The sequence below is a fragment of the Cetorhinus maximus genome, chromosome 2, assembly GCF_964194155.1.
Source record: "Cetorhinus maximus chromosome 2, sCetMax3.hap1.1, whole genome shotgun sequence".
In the NCBI taxonomy this organism is placed as follows: Eukaryota; Metazoa; Chordata; class Chondrichthyes; order Lamniformes; family Cetorhinidae; genus Cetorhinus; species Cetorhinus maximus.
The window spans coordinates 163470336-163485967 of record NC_135880.1 but is presented as its reverse complement, the minus strand read 5'-3'; the positions used below and the strand labels follow the sequence as shown (position 1 = coordinate 163485967).

At 47.7% G+C, this 15632-nt stretch overlaps 1 protein-coding gene across 4 annotated transcripts in view; it reads left to right on the top strand.

Annotated features, from left to right (window-relative positions):
* Nucleotides 1-15632, top strand: part of LOC144699404 (lysine-specific demethylase 4C-like) — a 477121-nt gene that overhangs the window by 316912 nt on the left and 144577 nt on the right. For all 4 annotated transcript variants that reach the window (XM_078570575.1, XM_078570572.1, XM_078570571.1 and 1 more), the window contains one exon: nt 8092-8200. In XM_078570575.1, the coding sequence (XP_078426701.1) occupies nt 8092-8200 (109 nt within the window). The remainder of the gene's footprint in view (nt 1-8091; nt 8201-15632) is intronic.

The window sequence follows — 15632 nt, the reverse complement described above, 5'->3', positions numbered from 1 at the left end:
TTGTGAGTGTGTGAGTTGAGTGTGATGAAAAGAGTGACTTACCCTGGCAGAACGGAAGAGATCATTCATCCTTTTTCGGCACTGGGTGGCTGTCCTCTTTTGCCAGCACCTCCCATGCTGGGTTGGTGACCTTTGTCCAGAGTGGGGGTAGAGGACTTCATGGTAGGCCTCCACAGCATCCAGTAGGCGCCCAAGGAAGGTGTTGCTAAAATTGGGGACAACATGTTTCCTCCCTTTGACAGTCATGACTTTGCAGCAGTTTCTGATCCCTTAGAGCATGCTAGATCTGCCCTTTAAATATGGCATCTGGATTTCTGAAGGCCTGAGGTGATGGTGGAGCAGGCGAATCAGATGCGTCCCTGCCAGCGACTCTGTGTGTTTCCTAGGTATGCATTATTAATGAGGTGGGATGCGCTGGGAAAGGGATGTTATGCGAAAACCCACCATTGTGGCCGGTGGGTAAAACGTTCCTGTTCCTGCCCACTACCACACTTTGTGCAAATTTGGGATGATTCCTCCCTTCATGTCCACCTTGTTTAACTGTGCCACAACGTCATCATCTCTCAAAACTGGTCAAATAGGCCAGTGTTCATGTCAGCTGGGGTCCGTGGGCCCAATCAGAGGCTGAGCTAATGTTTTGTCTGCTGTGAAGCCCGGCAATAGTTACTCCCTTTTTGCTCAAGAGGTTGTTGTGCGAGAGAGGAGAACAGATCCTGCAGATTTGGCAGTTTCAAATGCCTAGGTGTATGGGATGGCTCTGCCCTTCTGTCAACCCCACACTCAGTCTACTTGCTGCTTGGCCACCATTACATCACTCAGACTCTGCAGACAACGGATCCCAGCTCAAGATAGTTGTTGAAGATGGTCATTGCCTGACACTTGTTGGCGTGAATGGTACTTGTCATTTATCAGCCCAAGCCTGAGCGTTGTCCAGGGGGAGGTGATGGCATAGTGATTTTGTCATTGGACCAGTATTCCAGAGACCCAGAAACTTCTGTACCAGTGTCCTGGGGCTGAGATGTTTGACCTCCAGCAACAACAACCATTTTGTTTTGTGTTAGATATGACTCCAACCAGTGGAGAGTTTCCCCCATGATTACCATTGACTACAGTTTGCCAGAGCTGATGCCACACCCGGTCAAATGCTGTCCTGATGTCCTATGCAGTCACACTCATTTCATCACAATACTAAAACTGAGAGTTTCTACCCATCAGGAAAGGATGAACCAGCTGTATCTCTTTTCCCTTGGAAAGTGAAGGCGTAAGGGGTGACCTAATAAAGATCTTGAAATTATGAAATGTTTTGATGGAGTGGACAGTGGGGGTGTTTCCATTTATGGGAAAGAGCAAAGTTGGAGGCCATCAACATGAGACAGTCACCAAAAAAAAACCGGGAACTGAGAAACAAAAAACTACTTTACCTAGAGAGATGAGAATATAGAACTTGCTACCACAGTGAGTAGTTGAGGCAAATAATATAGCTGCACTTAAGGGGAAGCTAAACATGCATATAAGGGAGAAGGGTTCGAAACCTGAAGGAAGCTCGAGTAGATCATAAACAGCATGGACTATTTTTGTGCTGTATATTCTGTAAAGCTGACCTTATTGCATGACAGTTAATTTGACTTCAATTTATTGCGTGCTTCTGTCTTTTTGGAACAGACAAATTGACCAACAAAGAAATGCCTTTCTGTGAAAACAGATTGTTTAGCAGAATAAGCATACAAGTGGCACATCCAAGTTTACATGCGTGAGGTAACACATTTGGAGAAAAATAACAAGCAATGGGCATATACATTTAATGGTAAACCACAGACAAACAGAGCTATCCATAGAACCATAGAAAAGTTACAGCACAGAAGGAGGCCATTCGGCCCATCTTGTCCATGCCAGCCCGAGGACACCCAGATGCCCTTTCTAATCCCACCTTCCTGTACCCAGCCCATAGCCCTGCACCTTACAGCATTTAAGGTGCAGATCCAGGTACTTTTTAAAAGAGTTTAGAGTTTCTGCCTCTACCACCAACTTGGGCAACGAATTCCAGACACCCACTACCCTCTGCGTAAAAAAGTTCTTCCTCATGTCCCCCCTACACCTTCTGCCACTTATCTTGAATCTATGTCCCCTGGTTCTAGAATCCTCCACCAAGGGAAACAATTTTATCCTGTCCACTCTATCTATTGCCCCCATAATTTTGTACACCTCAATCAAGCCACCTCTCAGCCTTCTTTGTTCTAAGGAAAATAACCCCAACCTATCCAATCTCTCCTCGTAGCTACACTTTTCTAACCCTGGCAACATTCTTGTAAACCTCCTCTGCACTCTCTCCAGAGCTATTACGTCCTTCCTGTAATTTGTTGACCAGAACTGCACACAATACTCCAGTTGTGGCCTCACCAGTGCTTTATACAAGTCCAACATTATATCCTTACTTTTATATCCTATACCTCTGTCAATCTACCCCTCAGTATATTCCCGTTTATTGTGTAATCCCTTGTAACTGTTTGACCTCCCTAAATGTATAACCTCACACTTCTCTATGTTAAAATCCATCTGCCACTTTACCGCCCACTCCACCAACCCATCTATATCGTTTTGGCTATCCTCTACACTATCCACTACTCGGCCAATCTTCGTGTCATCTGCAAATTTCTCAATCGTGCCCCCAACACAAACAGCAAGGGTCCCAACACCAAGCCCTGCGGAACACCACTTGAGCCAACTTTCCATTCACAAGGGCTTCCATCGACTATTACCCTTTGTTTCCTGTTACAAAGCCAACCTTTTATCCAGTTTGCCACATTACCCTGAATCCCATGGACTTTTACTTTCCTGACTAATCTGCCATGTGGGACCTTGTCAAATGCCTTGCTAAAATCCATGTACACAACATCCACTGCACTACCTTCATCAACCCTTCTTGTCACTTCTTCAAAGAATTCAATCAGATTTGTGAGGCAAGACCTTCCTTTGACAAATCCATGCTGACCATCCCTGACTAGTCCATGCCTTTCCACATGACAGTTAATTCTATCTCTCAGTATTGATTCTACTAATTTGCTCACCAACGATGTAAGACTAACTGGCCTATAATTGTTTGGCATTTCCTTTGATCCCTTTTTAAACAATGGAACTACATTTGCATTTCTCCAGTCCTCCGATACCTCCCCTGTATCTAGTGAAGATTGGAAAATCATCCTCAGAGCATCTGCTATCTGCTCCCTGACTTCCTTCAGCAGCCTCGGAAACAATCCATCTGGCCCTGGTGACTTATCAACTTTCATGGATTTCAACCCTTCGAGTACTTCCTCTCTCTTTATGACTATCCCATCCAACATCTCGCAGTGTTCCTCCTGGATTACTATATCTACATCCTCCCTTTCCTTTGTAAACACTGAGACAAAATATTCATTCAAAACCTTCCCACAGCCTCTTCATCTACACACAAGTTTCCATCCTCATCTCTGATAGGTCCCACTTTTTCCTTAACTAACCTTTTAGCATTACTGTATTGGTAAAACATCTTTGGGTCATCTTTAACTTTACTTGCTAATCTTTTTTCATGCCCTCTCTTTGATTTCCTTATTTCCTTTTTTACTTCGTCCCTGGCATTTCCTATATTCATCTAGACTATCTGCAGTGCTTAGTTCTTTGTGCCTATCGTACGCTTTCTTTTTCTGTTTGATCTTCCCCTGTATTCCTCTAGACAACAAGGGAGGCCTAGATTTGGCAGTGCCACTCTTATTTTTGTAGGGGACATGTCTACTTCGTACAATTAGGATCTCTCTTTTTAGTGCTTCCCACTGGTTTTCCACTGTTTTATCCTCCAGCAGTGCTGTCCACCTCAGCCAAGTCCCTTCTCATTTCTGCAAAATTTGCCTTCCCCAGCTCAAGACTTTTACTCCTGCCTTATCTCTGTCCTTTTCCATGGTAGTGTTAAATCTAACTGAATTGTGATCACTGTCCCCGATATGGTTGCCAACTGTCACTTCACCCACCTGCCCTCCTTCATTCCCCAAGACTAGGGCCAGGATTTTCCCCTCGGCGATTTGGGGGCGGGACCCGCTCGCCGAGGGGAAAATGACACGGGATGACGTCGGGAGGAACCCCCGACGTCATCCCGGGCCATTTAAATTTTTAGGAAGGCATGTGGACAACGACATCAGCTGTTCGCCCGCCGACCTGTCAATGGCCAATTGAGGCCATTGACAGGCTAGTTAAGATAATTAAATACCTGCCCGTCCAACCTTAAGGCTGGCGGGCAGGCCAGGAGCCCCAGTGGGCTCCAGATTATTCATGAAACTTCATCCACTAGCGGGATGAAGTTTCATGTCTGTTTTTTAAAAATGTAATAAATTTTAAGTGTTTATTATCAACATGTCCCATCTTGTGTGACATTCTCACATGAGGGGGACATGTTAATAATTTAAATATTTTTCTGTTTTTTAGACTTTACTTACCTATCACTAATCTCCCTGAGACAGGACTTTGCCTCAGGGAGCAGTGCGCTCTTTTGTGCACATGCGCAAGAGAGCGCACTTTGACAGATGGGGATTCCCTCCCTCCACACAGGAAGCGCATAGTGCTTCCCGTCGGACAGGCCACTGTGCAGGCCTTAATTGGCCCGCCCTCTCAAAATGCGGCAGGCTCCGTTTCGGTGGCGGGGGTCGGCTGTTCGCCCACCGCCGAGCCAGTGGAGCCCGCACGCCCACCAAGGGCAAAATCCTGCCCTAGGTCTAGAATTGCATCTCCTCTCATTGGGTTTGTCACTAATTGGTTGAAAAGAAATTTAATTACATAATTCCCTTAAATTGGGAAATGCTGATAAATTGGAGAAATCAATAGAATTTTGGGTGTTATAAATATGGGAATAGAGTACAAGAGTGAAGAAGTAATGATAAATTTATATAAAATATTTTTTAGAGTAGTGTGTGGAGTAGGAAAGGAAGAGAGGTGCTATTTAGCTGGGAGGATTGAGGGAAACCACGTCTGAAATGTTGGTACAGATGTGGGGTGGGGGGTGAAATATTGCTCTGTACTGGTCCCAAGGGAGGGTTAAGTGCCTCTGATCTGTGGTACTCTTTGTGAATTGTAAAATTAATCAAAATACATAATTCCTAATGTGAAAATTCAAAATTTTCCATGGAGCAATCTTTTGGACGCCTCAGAAATACAGCATTTATTTTTCTTCCTCAATATTTTTTATTTTCCCTTCAGGCTTTCAGGCACTTAAATCTTTAGTTTCCTTTAGTGTAATTGAAGGAATGCTGCATAAAGCTACATCTTAAATTTCAAACCCTTGACTTTTTTTCCCATCTGTCAAGGGCTTGTAAATTCTGGATTTGTCACCTTTTTAGTGCTTCGGTCAGCTTTTTAAACGATTGGCCAACTTTAATTTCCTAGGTTGGCATGTGTGCACACCCTGCTATTGATATTGAACTACCTAATGTTTTATCATCAGAGAGAAGAGAAATGGGAAATTAACTTGAGCCAGCATATCTGGACGAGTATTGGGGCCCAGACCCAGGTATCCAAGAATGACAGTAAACTATACAGGTGGACAATTTTTTAATGTCTCAGGGGAATAGAAAAGGAGAAGGATAAAACAAGGATGGTAATTCTTTTGACTAGGCACCAATCTTTGAATTGTATGAAATGAATGTGGAAGTCCTGATCATCTTTTTACTTAATGATGATTCAGCAAAACGACTTATTTGTATGATTAAACTGTTCTCTGGAGTTCTCTTCAGTGAGCCGTGGACATTCTCAATCCTTGCATATTTGTTCCTCCCTCTCCAGAGGTCCCTAACTTCACAGATGTCAGTCTTCAGCCAATTCAATTTACTCCATGTAATATCAAGAAACGGCTGAAGGCACTGAATAGTGCAAAGGCTATGGGCCCTGACAATGTTCTGGCAATAGTACTGAAGACTTGTGCTCCAGAACTTGCCACACCCCTAGCCAAGCTGTTCAGTACAGCTACAATACTGGCATCTACCCAGCTATGTGGAAAATTGCCCAAGTATGTCCTGCACATATCCAACCCAGCCAATTATCACCCTATCAGTCTACTCTCGATCATCAGTAAAGTAATGGAGGGGGCCATCAACAGTGCTATTTAGCGGCACTTGCTTGGTAACAACCTGCTCACTGACGCCCAGTTTGGGTTCCCCCAGGGCCACTCGGCTGCTGACCTCTTTACCGCCTTGGTTCAAACATGGACAAAAGAGCTGAACTCCCGAGGTGAGATGAGAGTGACTGCCCTTGACATCAAGGCATTATTTGACCGAGTGTGGCATCAAGGAGCCCTAGTAGAACTGGAGTCAGTGGGAATCAGGGAAAACTCTCCGCTGGTTGGAGCCATACCTAGCACAAAGGAAGATGGTTGTTGTTGTTGGAGATCAGTCATCTCAGCTCCAGGACATCACTGCAGGAGTTCCTCCGGGTAGTGTTCTAGGCCCAACCATCTTCAGCTGCTTCATCAATGACCTCCCATATAATATCAGAAGTGGGGATGTTCGCTGATGATTGCACAATGTTCAGCACCATTCGCGACGACTCAGATACTGAAGCAGTCCATGTCCAAATGCAGCACGACCTGGACAATATCTAGGCTTGGGCTTACAAGTGACAAGTAATATTCGTGCCACACAAGTACCAGGCCATGACCATCTCCAACAAGAGAGAATCCAAACATCGCCCTAGACATACAATGGCATTACCATCACTGAAACCCCCACTACCAACATCACGGGAGTTACCATTGACCAGAAACTGAACTGGACTAGCCTTATAAACACTGTGACTACAAGAACAGGTCAGAAGCTAGGAATCCTGCGATGAGTAACTCATCTCCTTACTCCCCAAAGCCTGTCCACCATCTACAAGGCACAAGTCAGAAGTGTGATGGAATACTCCCTACTTGCCTGGATAAGTGCAGTTCCAACAACACTCAAGAAGCTTGACACCATCCAGGACTAAGCAGCCTGCTTAATTGGTACCACATACACAAACATTCACTCCCTCCACCACCAACGCATAATAGCAGCAGTGTGTACTACCTACAAAATGCACTGCAGTAATTCACCAAGGCTCCTTAGACGTCACCTTCCAAACCTATGACCACTACCATCTAGGAGGAGAAGGGCAACAGAAAGATGGGAACACCACTACCTAGAAGTTCCCCTCCAAGGCACCAACCATCCTGATTTGGAAATATATCACCGTTTCTTCACTGCCACTTGGTCAGAATCCTGGATCACTCTTCTCAACAGCACTGTGGGTGTACCTACACCATGTGGACTGCAATGGTTCAAGAAGGCAGTTCATCACCACCGCCTCAAGGGCAACAAGGGATGGGCAATAAACAAAAACAATAATACCTGGAAAAACTCAGTGGGCAATAAATGCTGGCCCAGCCAGTGATGCCCACATCCCTGAATGAATGAAAAAAAAGCCATGATAACATGAGTTGATTAAAGGAATCATGCTGCAAGCCAATGTGGAAAGCCGGGAGGGGAGTGGGTGTGGTTGGTGTTGGGAAATATTCATCAGCATCAATCCCCAGCATTGGGATTCTGGAACTTGTTTAAAGACATGATTTGACTAGTAGCACCGTTTCTATAGAATAAACTGATGAACTCACTGGTAATGATAAGTTCCAGGCATTCTTTCGTTTGTGAAAAGGCCATCATAAATCTCTCTAACCTGTGGCACTCATGAATTATGAGTCTTGCTATCATAAGTGATAGAACTGCCATAATTCACCTTCAACAGTGAAATATCCTCGATATAACAAAGCCAATAATTTGTTGCTGACCTTCAGCCTTTTCTGTACATGGATAGACTTGGAAATTAGACAAACTGAAAAATATGAGGAAAAAAGACTTCACAATTCTGCAACCAATTTGTCTATGAAATCAAAATAGATTCAGCGCCATGTACATTTGACAGGCCAACATTCTTATAAAAATTACTGCGGTACCATATTTGGAAAATTGAGATGGGCAGACCAGAAGAGAAACTGGACATTGTCATCGCTATTCCTTTGTGATTCACCACATTATTCAGATTGCCGTTTGTGTTGTTCAGGTGGGCTCATGTGATGTGTGCTGTCGCAGTTCCAGAAGCGAGATTTGCGAATGTGGTAGACCGCAGTCCAGTGGACGTCACCCGGATACCTTTGCAAAGATTGAAGCTTGTAAGTACACAGGGTTGTTTTTCTTTTCTCAATCCTATCTTCAAATTGAACTTAGGTGTTTGCGTATAATCCTAACAAGACTGTTTCCAGGCATGTTCTTTCTTGAGGTTTATTGCCCTTTTTTGCATTCAGCTGATTTTTTTGTTGTTGTTTCCAACGTATTTAATTTTTCCAGTTTTGAAAGTTGGTTTCAGGATCACCCATGCCACCTTGTATATGCACAGACTTGAACTTATTTTCTTTTTAAAAGGTGAAAAAATGCAACTTAAACAGCAAAATGCTGCCTGTTGCAGGCTGAAGCTTTCTACTTAAATTGAGTTTTTTTTCTAAGCACAGGCGTGTAATCATGCATCAATTTTCAAAATTAATGCATAGTAGAATACAAATATTGCACCTGCGCACTATTTTGGTGCATGCATTTTGTATGTAACTATACAGCACAAAGGGATTATTGTATTTTTGACCTCCCCTGTGAGGTACATTCAAGTGCATTCCTTTATCAAACTTAAACTGGAGTGGATCACCTTCCCCTAATACTTAGCCTCAGCAAACTGAACGTTTAGCATTTATTTAATGATTCCCCAAAAAGGTTCAATTCTGTTCCATGAAACAGATGATCAGTTAATCTAGGCTAATTGTAAAGTTGCTTCTTTAAATTTATTATTCTAGTGATGGGGGGCAATGCATAAATGAGGCAAAGATTGCAGGCCAGGAGGCAAAGGGTTCATGTTATATTCCTGCAACAGATCGTAAATTCAGTCCTCTTTTGGGGAGGAAACAAATGACAGAAACTCTTCAGAAGCAGTAACAATTGTTTACATTAAATGCCTTTTCTTTTGGCTTTTTAAAAAATGCAGATTGAACTGTGTAGAATTATTAATTTAACTAAATTAAATTATAGAAATTGATCAGACGTAATATGTTTTTAAAAAAAAACTGCTACCCACCCATATTTTGTTAACAGATGTCAAGTCTTCTGGCTCCATGATGTAGTATATTTTTAAAAAGTTGTTGGAGTCATCATATATTTAAATCAAAGTTCTTGTGGATTTTTGACAAGATCTCCCGTCTCCTCATTTTTTTTTATTCGTTCATGGGCGTCATTGGCTAGGCAAACATTTTTTGCCCATCCATAATTGCCCTTGTTTAGAGGGCATTTAAGAGTCAACCACATTGCTGTGGGTCTGGAGTCACATGTAGGCCAGGCCAGGTAAGGATGGCAAATTTCCTTCCCTAAAGGACATTAGTGAACCAGATGGGTTTTTATGACAAATCGTCAATGCTTTCATGGTCATCATTAGACTTTTAATTCCAGATTTTTATTGATCCAGATTTCACCATCTGCCATGGTGGGATTTGAACCCGGGTCCCGAGAGCGTTGCCCTGGATCTCTGGAATACTAGTCCAGTGACAATACCACCATCCCCCCCCCCCCCACTAAATCCTCCCCTTAAATTCTCCCATCACCCTCTTCTCCTCACCCCCGACCCTCTCCTCTCCTCGCCCCCGTCCCTCCCCTCTCCTCGCCCCCGTCCCTCCCCTCTCCTCGCCCCCGTCCCTCCCCTCTCCTCGCCCCCGTCCCTCCCCTCTCCTCGCCCCGTCCCTCCCCTCTCCTCGCCCCCATCCCTCCCCTCTCCTCGCCCCCGTCCCTCCCCTCTCCTCGCCCCCGTCCCTCCCCTCTCCTCACCCCCGTCCCTCCCCTCTCCTCGCCCCTGTCGCTCCGCTCACCTCGCCCCCGTCCCTCTCCTCTCCTCTCATCCCTCTCCTCTCCTCACCCCCGTCCCTCTCCTCTCCTTTCGTCCCTCTCATCTCCTCGCCCCCGTCCCTCTCCTCTCCTCGCCCCGTCCCTCCCCTCTCCTCACCCCTGTCCCTCCCCTCTCCTCGCCCCCGTCCCTCCCCTCACCTCACCCCTGTCCCTCCCTTCTCCTTGCGCCCGTCCCTCTCCTCTCCTCACCCCCTCCCCTCTCCTCGCCCCTGTCCCTCCCCTCTCCTCGCCCCCGTCCCTCTCCACTCCTCACCCCCGTCCCTCCACTCTCCTCACCCCGTCCCCTCCCCTCTCCTCGCCCCGTCCCCTCCCCTCTCCTCGCCCCGTCCCCTCCCCTCTCCTCGCCCCGTCCCTCTCCTCTCCTCGCCCCGTCCCCTCCCCTCTCCTCGCCCCGTCCCCTCCCCTCTCCTCGCCCCGTCCCCTCCCCTCTCCTCGCCCCGTCCCCTCCCCTCTCCTCACCCCGTCCCCTCCCCTCTCCTCGCCCCGTCTCCTCGCCCCGTCCCCTCCCCTCTCCTCGCCCCGTCCCCTCCCCTCTCCTCGCCCCGTCCCCTCCACTCTCCTCGCCCCGTCCCCTCCCCTCCACTCTCCTCGCCCCGTCCCCTCCCCTCCCCTCTCCTCGCCCCGTCCCCTCCCCTCCCCTCTCCTCGCCCCGTCCCCTCCCCTCCCCTCTCCTCGCCCCGTCCCCTCCCCTCTCCTCGCCCTGTCCCCTCCCCTCTCCTCGCCCCGTCCCTCCCCTCTCCTCGCCCCATCCCTCCCCTCTCCTCGCCGCCGTCCCTCCCCTCCCCTCCCCTCCCCTCAACCCGTCCCCGCTCCTCTCTTCGCCCCGTCCCCTCCCCTCTCTTCGCCCCGTCCCCTCCCCTCTCCTCGCCCCGTCCCCTCCCCTCTCCTCGCCCCGTCCCCTCCCCTCTCCTCGCCCCGTCCCCTCCCCTCTCCTCGCCCCGTCCCCTCCCCTCTCCCCGTCTCCTCCCCTCTCCTCGCCGCGTCCCCTCTCCTCCCCTCGCCCCGTTCCCTCCCCTCCCCTCCCCTCCCCCTGCCCCGTCCCCTCCCCTCCCATCGCCCCGTCCCCTCCCCCCGCCCCGTCCCCTCCCCTCCCCCCGCCCCGTCCCCTCCCCTCCCCCCGCCCGGTCCCCTCCCCTCCCCTCGCCCGGTCCCCTCCCCTCCCCTCGCCCGGTCCCCTCCCCTCCCCTCGCTCCGTCCCCTCCCCTCCCCTCTCCTCTCCCCATTCCCTCCCCTCTCCTCGCCCCGTTCCCTCCCCTCTCCTCGCCCCGTTCCCTCCCCTCTCCTCGCCCCGTTCCCTCCCCTCTCCTCGCCCCGTTCCCTCCCCTCTCCTCGCCCCCATCCCTCTCCTCTCCTCTCTCCCCGCCCCTGTCACTCCTCGCCCCGTCCCTCTCCTCTCCTCTCTCCCCGCCCCTGTCACTCCTCGCCCCGTCCCTCCCCCCTCCTCTCCTCTCCCCTGTCCCTCCCCTCTCCTCTCCTTGCCCCTTGTCCTTCCCTCTCCTCGCTCCTGTCCTTCCCTCTCCTCCCCTCTGTTCCTCCCCACTCCCCTCTCCTCGCCCCAGTCCCTCCCCTTCCCTGTCCTCGCCCCCGTCCTTCTCCTCTCCTCGTCTCACCCCGTCCCTCCCCTCTCCTTCCCCTATCCCTCTCCTCTCCTAGCCTGTCGCTCCCCTCTCCTCTCCTCGCCCCTGTCCCTCTCCTCACCTCTGTCCCTCTCCTCGCCTCACCCCCATTGCTCCCCTCTCCACTTCTCTCCCCCGTCGCTCCCCTCTCCTCTCCCCGCCCTCGTCCCCCACCCTCTCCTCTCCTTGCCCCCGTACCTCCCCTCTCTGCCCCATCTTCACTTGCATTAACATCCTAACATCTGTCATACACTGCCTTTTTATGCTTCATCTTACCTTCTATCTCTTTTCTTGTTGTTAATGCTGTTGTCACTCAGGGAGCTCCGGATATGGTTGTCCTACCTTGCTATCACAGGAATGAGCCTTCACTCTATCTGAACTATTTCATCTTTAAAAGCAGCCTATTGTTTGTTCATAGTTTTTGCCTTCAATCTTTGATTCAACTTTACCTGGGCCAGATCCATTCTTGCCCAACTGAAGTTGGCCCTTCCCCAGTTGAATATTTTTACTCTGAATTGCCTCCTGCCCTTTTCGAAAACCATTCTTATCCTTATGATATTATGCTCACTGTTTTCCATTACTGCTATGTAAATCACTTGACCTATCTCATTCCCAGAGCCAGATCCAACTCTACCTCCTTCCTCATTCGGCCAGAAACATACTGATAAGAAAATAATCCAGAAATTACTACCTTTGAGCTCCTAGTTCCCTAAAACCTAGCTGCAGGACCTCTTCCCTCTTTCTACCTATGTTGTTAGTACTGAAATGGACCACGGCTTCTGGCAGTTAATCCTGCCCCCTCATAATGCTCTGCAACAGCTCATTAATGTCCTTGACCCTGACACCAAGGAGGTAACGTACCATCCTGGAATCATACTGGCAGCTATAGAAATATCTGTCAGTTTCCCTAACAATAGAATCGCTCATCACTATTGCTTTCCAGTCTTCCTCCTGTTCCCCTATACAGCTGAGCCTGTGCTGCCCAGGGCCTGGCTTTGGTTGCGCTCCCCAAATGAACCATTGTCCTCACCAGCTTTCAGAGTTGGATCTTGGTTGGAGAGCGAGATGCACTTTGGAGACTCCCGTGCTACCTGCGTGGCCCTCCTTGACTGCCCAGCCATCGCCAATTTGCTCTCTGCTTTCACATCCTTAAACCGTGAGGTGAACGCCTCTAGAAATGTGCTACCCTCATAGTTTTCAGCTTCATGGATGTGCCGCGGTGATGCCAGCTGTCGCTAAAGCTCCAAAACCCGACTGAGCATGGAATTTTCTTCTCGCAGCTGTAATGAATTTCAGTTCTGCTAGCCATAACCCCAGTTATCTTTTCATTTAATGTTGCCATCAGGATAACATTAACAACAGCATTAACAACAAGAAAAGCTTCTATGAATTTATGCTTTCAATTGCTAATCATAGTTTGCTTCCATCATGTGCACATCCAAAATTATTAAAGTTTAGTTACACAAGGACCTGATAAAGGATCCTGTATAAGGGTTCTGGCAGCACCTTTTAAATGGCATTATTTCTAAATGTAAGTTTGCTAGAGTTCTAATAGCTATTGTGCCAATGTTCTAAATCTCAAGTATACCCGCTTTTTAAATTATTATTTCCTCTGTGTGAATAGAGCTCACAGTATAGAGCTACAAACTATGCCATCTATCCACTTCTGAAGAAGGCCTCTACAGCTCACAAGTGGTTGCCATGTGAGTTTGAGGTGTTCCAGATTTGAAAAAAAGGAATAGAGTATTCCACTCTTGGTTGCTCTTATTAACTCTGCTTCTGAATACCATTTATGGAAAATAATAAGTGTGAGAAATGCAGATAATACTGAAGATGCTCAGTATGTGCTGAATTAGCTGTTGGCAGCTGGGATGATATGTTTGGGTTGATCCACCCTCTGCACGGAAGAAAAAGCCAGCTAGGGCTCATGCAGCTAATTACTTCCAAGTGACCCCTGCTAGAAAGTTTGTATGTAGAGATGCCAAGGGTACAATTAGTTGCCCCGCACAATTGAAACTGAACTGGACCAGCCATATGAGTACTGTGGCTACAAGAGCAGGTCTGCGGCAAGTAACTCGCCTCCTGACTCCCCAAAGCCTATCCACTATCTACAAGCCACAAGCCAGGAGTGTGACGGAATTCTCTCCACTTGCTTGGATGAGTGCTGTTCCTGCAACACTCAAGTAGCCCACCTCCACCCAGGACAAAGCAGCCCGCTTGACTGGAAGCCCATCCACCACCTTTAAACATTCATTCCCTCGATCTCTGACACAGTGGCAGCAATGTGTACCACCTACAAAATGCACTGCAGCAGCTCACCAAGGCTGCTATGGCAGCACCTTCCAAACCAGCAACCTCTACCATCTCGAAGGAAAAGGGAATCAGATGCCTGGGAGCACCACCGCCTGCAAGTTCCCATCCAAGCCAATACCATACTAACTTGGAACTATATCGCCGTTCCTTCATTGTCACTGGGTTAAAATCCTGGAACTACCTTCCTAACAGCACTGTGGATGTACCTACACAACATGGGCTGCCGCAGCTAAAGAAGGCAACTCACCACCACCACCTCAAGGGCAATTAGGGATGGGCAATAAATGCTGGCCCAGCCAGCGGTGCACATCCTGTGAAAGAATTAATAAATAATAGCCTGGCAACAGTCAAGTTTCAAGGTTTACAAATGAAGATGGACCACAAGAACGAGTTACTATGGCAGCGCTTCCCAAATTATTTTCCAATGCGAGCATAGTTTGGTAACTGAAAAATAACACAACCCCACACACCAACAAAAATAAGCAACACTAAAGCAGCTCAGTAACAAAGTTATTAAAGATCATGTGTTATAAATCAACATATTAAACATCATATAAATATGAAAATCTGTGTCTTTACAGTACTTTCTAAAAATGTTGTTTTATATACTCACCAGGCCTAATAAAACACATGGGTATGCATGTTGCAATGCAGTTTATCAAAATCCCCTTTTACAGGTCAGTGTAAGTGCTCCCTGGATTTTGTCTGAGAGGAAGCTCACTGTCACCAATATTTCCTTATTCTTATTTGTCAGGTGAGACCCCGTCTGCTTTTCCATTTCCTTGCTCCACCTTTTATTCTCCGATCTGTCTCATTTAAAAGGCTAAAAGCAAAATACTGTGGATGCTGGAAATCTGAAACAAAAACAAAAATAGCTGGAAAAACTCAGCAGGTCTGACAGCATCTGCGGAGAGGAATACAGTTAACGTTTTGAGTCCGTATGACTCTTCATCAGTTCTGATGAAGAGTCATACAGACTCTAAACATTAACTGTATTCCTCTCCACAGATGCTGTCAGACCTGCTGAGTTTTTCCAGCTATTTTTGTTCTTGTTTCATTTAAAAGGCTGTTGAGCTGCAAAGCAGAGGAGCGCGAGACCCTGCTGCAGACTTCGTGAAGGCGGGTCACAAGCTTGGCATCAAAACCAATAGAAAAAACTTGAGCAGCAGTGGAGTGTGGGAAAGTGAAAAACTGTGATTGGGGGATGGATGAGCACACCGGGCAGGGTTAGGCATGGCTGTGATAGAGGCCAGTGATCACGGCGCAGGGGGAGGTGAAGCTGTGTTTGGAGGTTTGGGGTGAGGGGGCGGGGCCAGGGCCAGAAAAAAGTCGCGATAGAAAGTTCCAGAGACTGCGGCTCAGAACAGAAGTTCCCAGTTTGCAGTCGTCATCTCAGAGTATTGACTTGTACTGTTTCCTGTCACTGTGGTGGAAGAGCAATCCAATTTTCCGCAGCAATATTTAAAGCCCTCTACTGTACGCACTGTATGAGACTACCGTGCTTTTCTTTGTCACGACCCCATTTGCTGTTTCTGCGATCCTAGATGGGGTTGCGATCTAGTTTGGGAACCACTGGCTTTTGTGCTCATGGAATCATTCTCTAAAAAGTTTCAGCATTTTATAGAATTGGTTCTTGGTCAAATCACATAATTTATGGTGGCAGTCAGCCTCCCCAACCATCTACTTCCCTTATATTAGCTCATGAACTCTTCTTTTTCCTTGAACCACATGGGTAGCT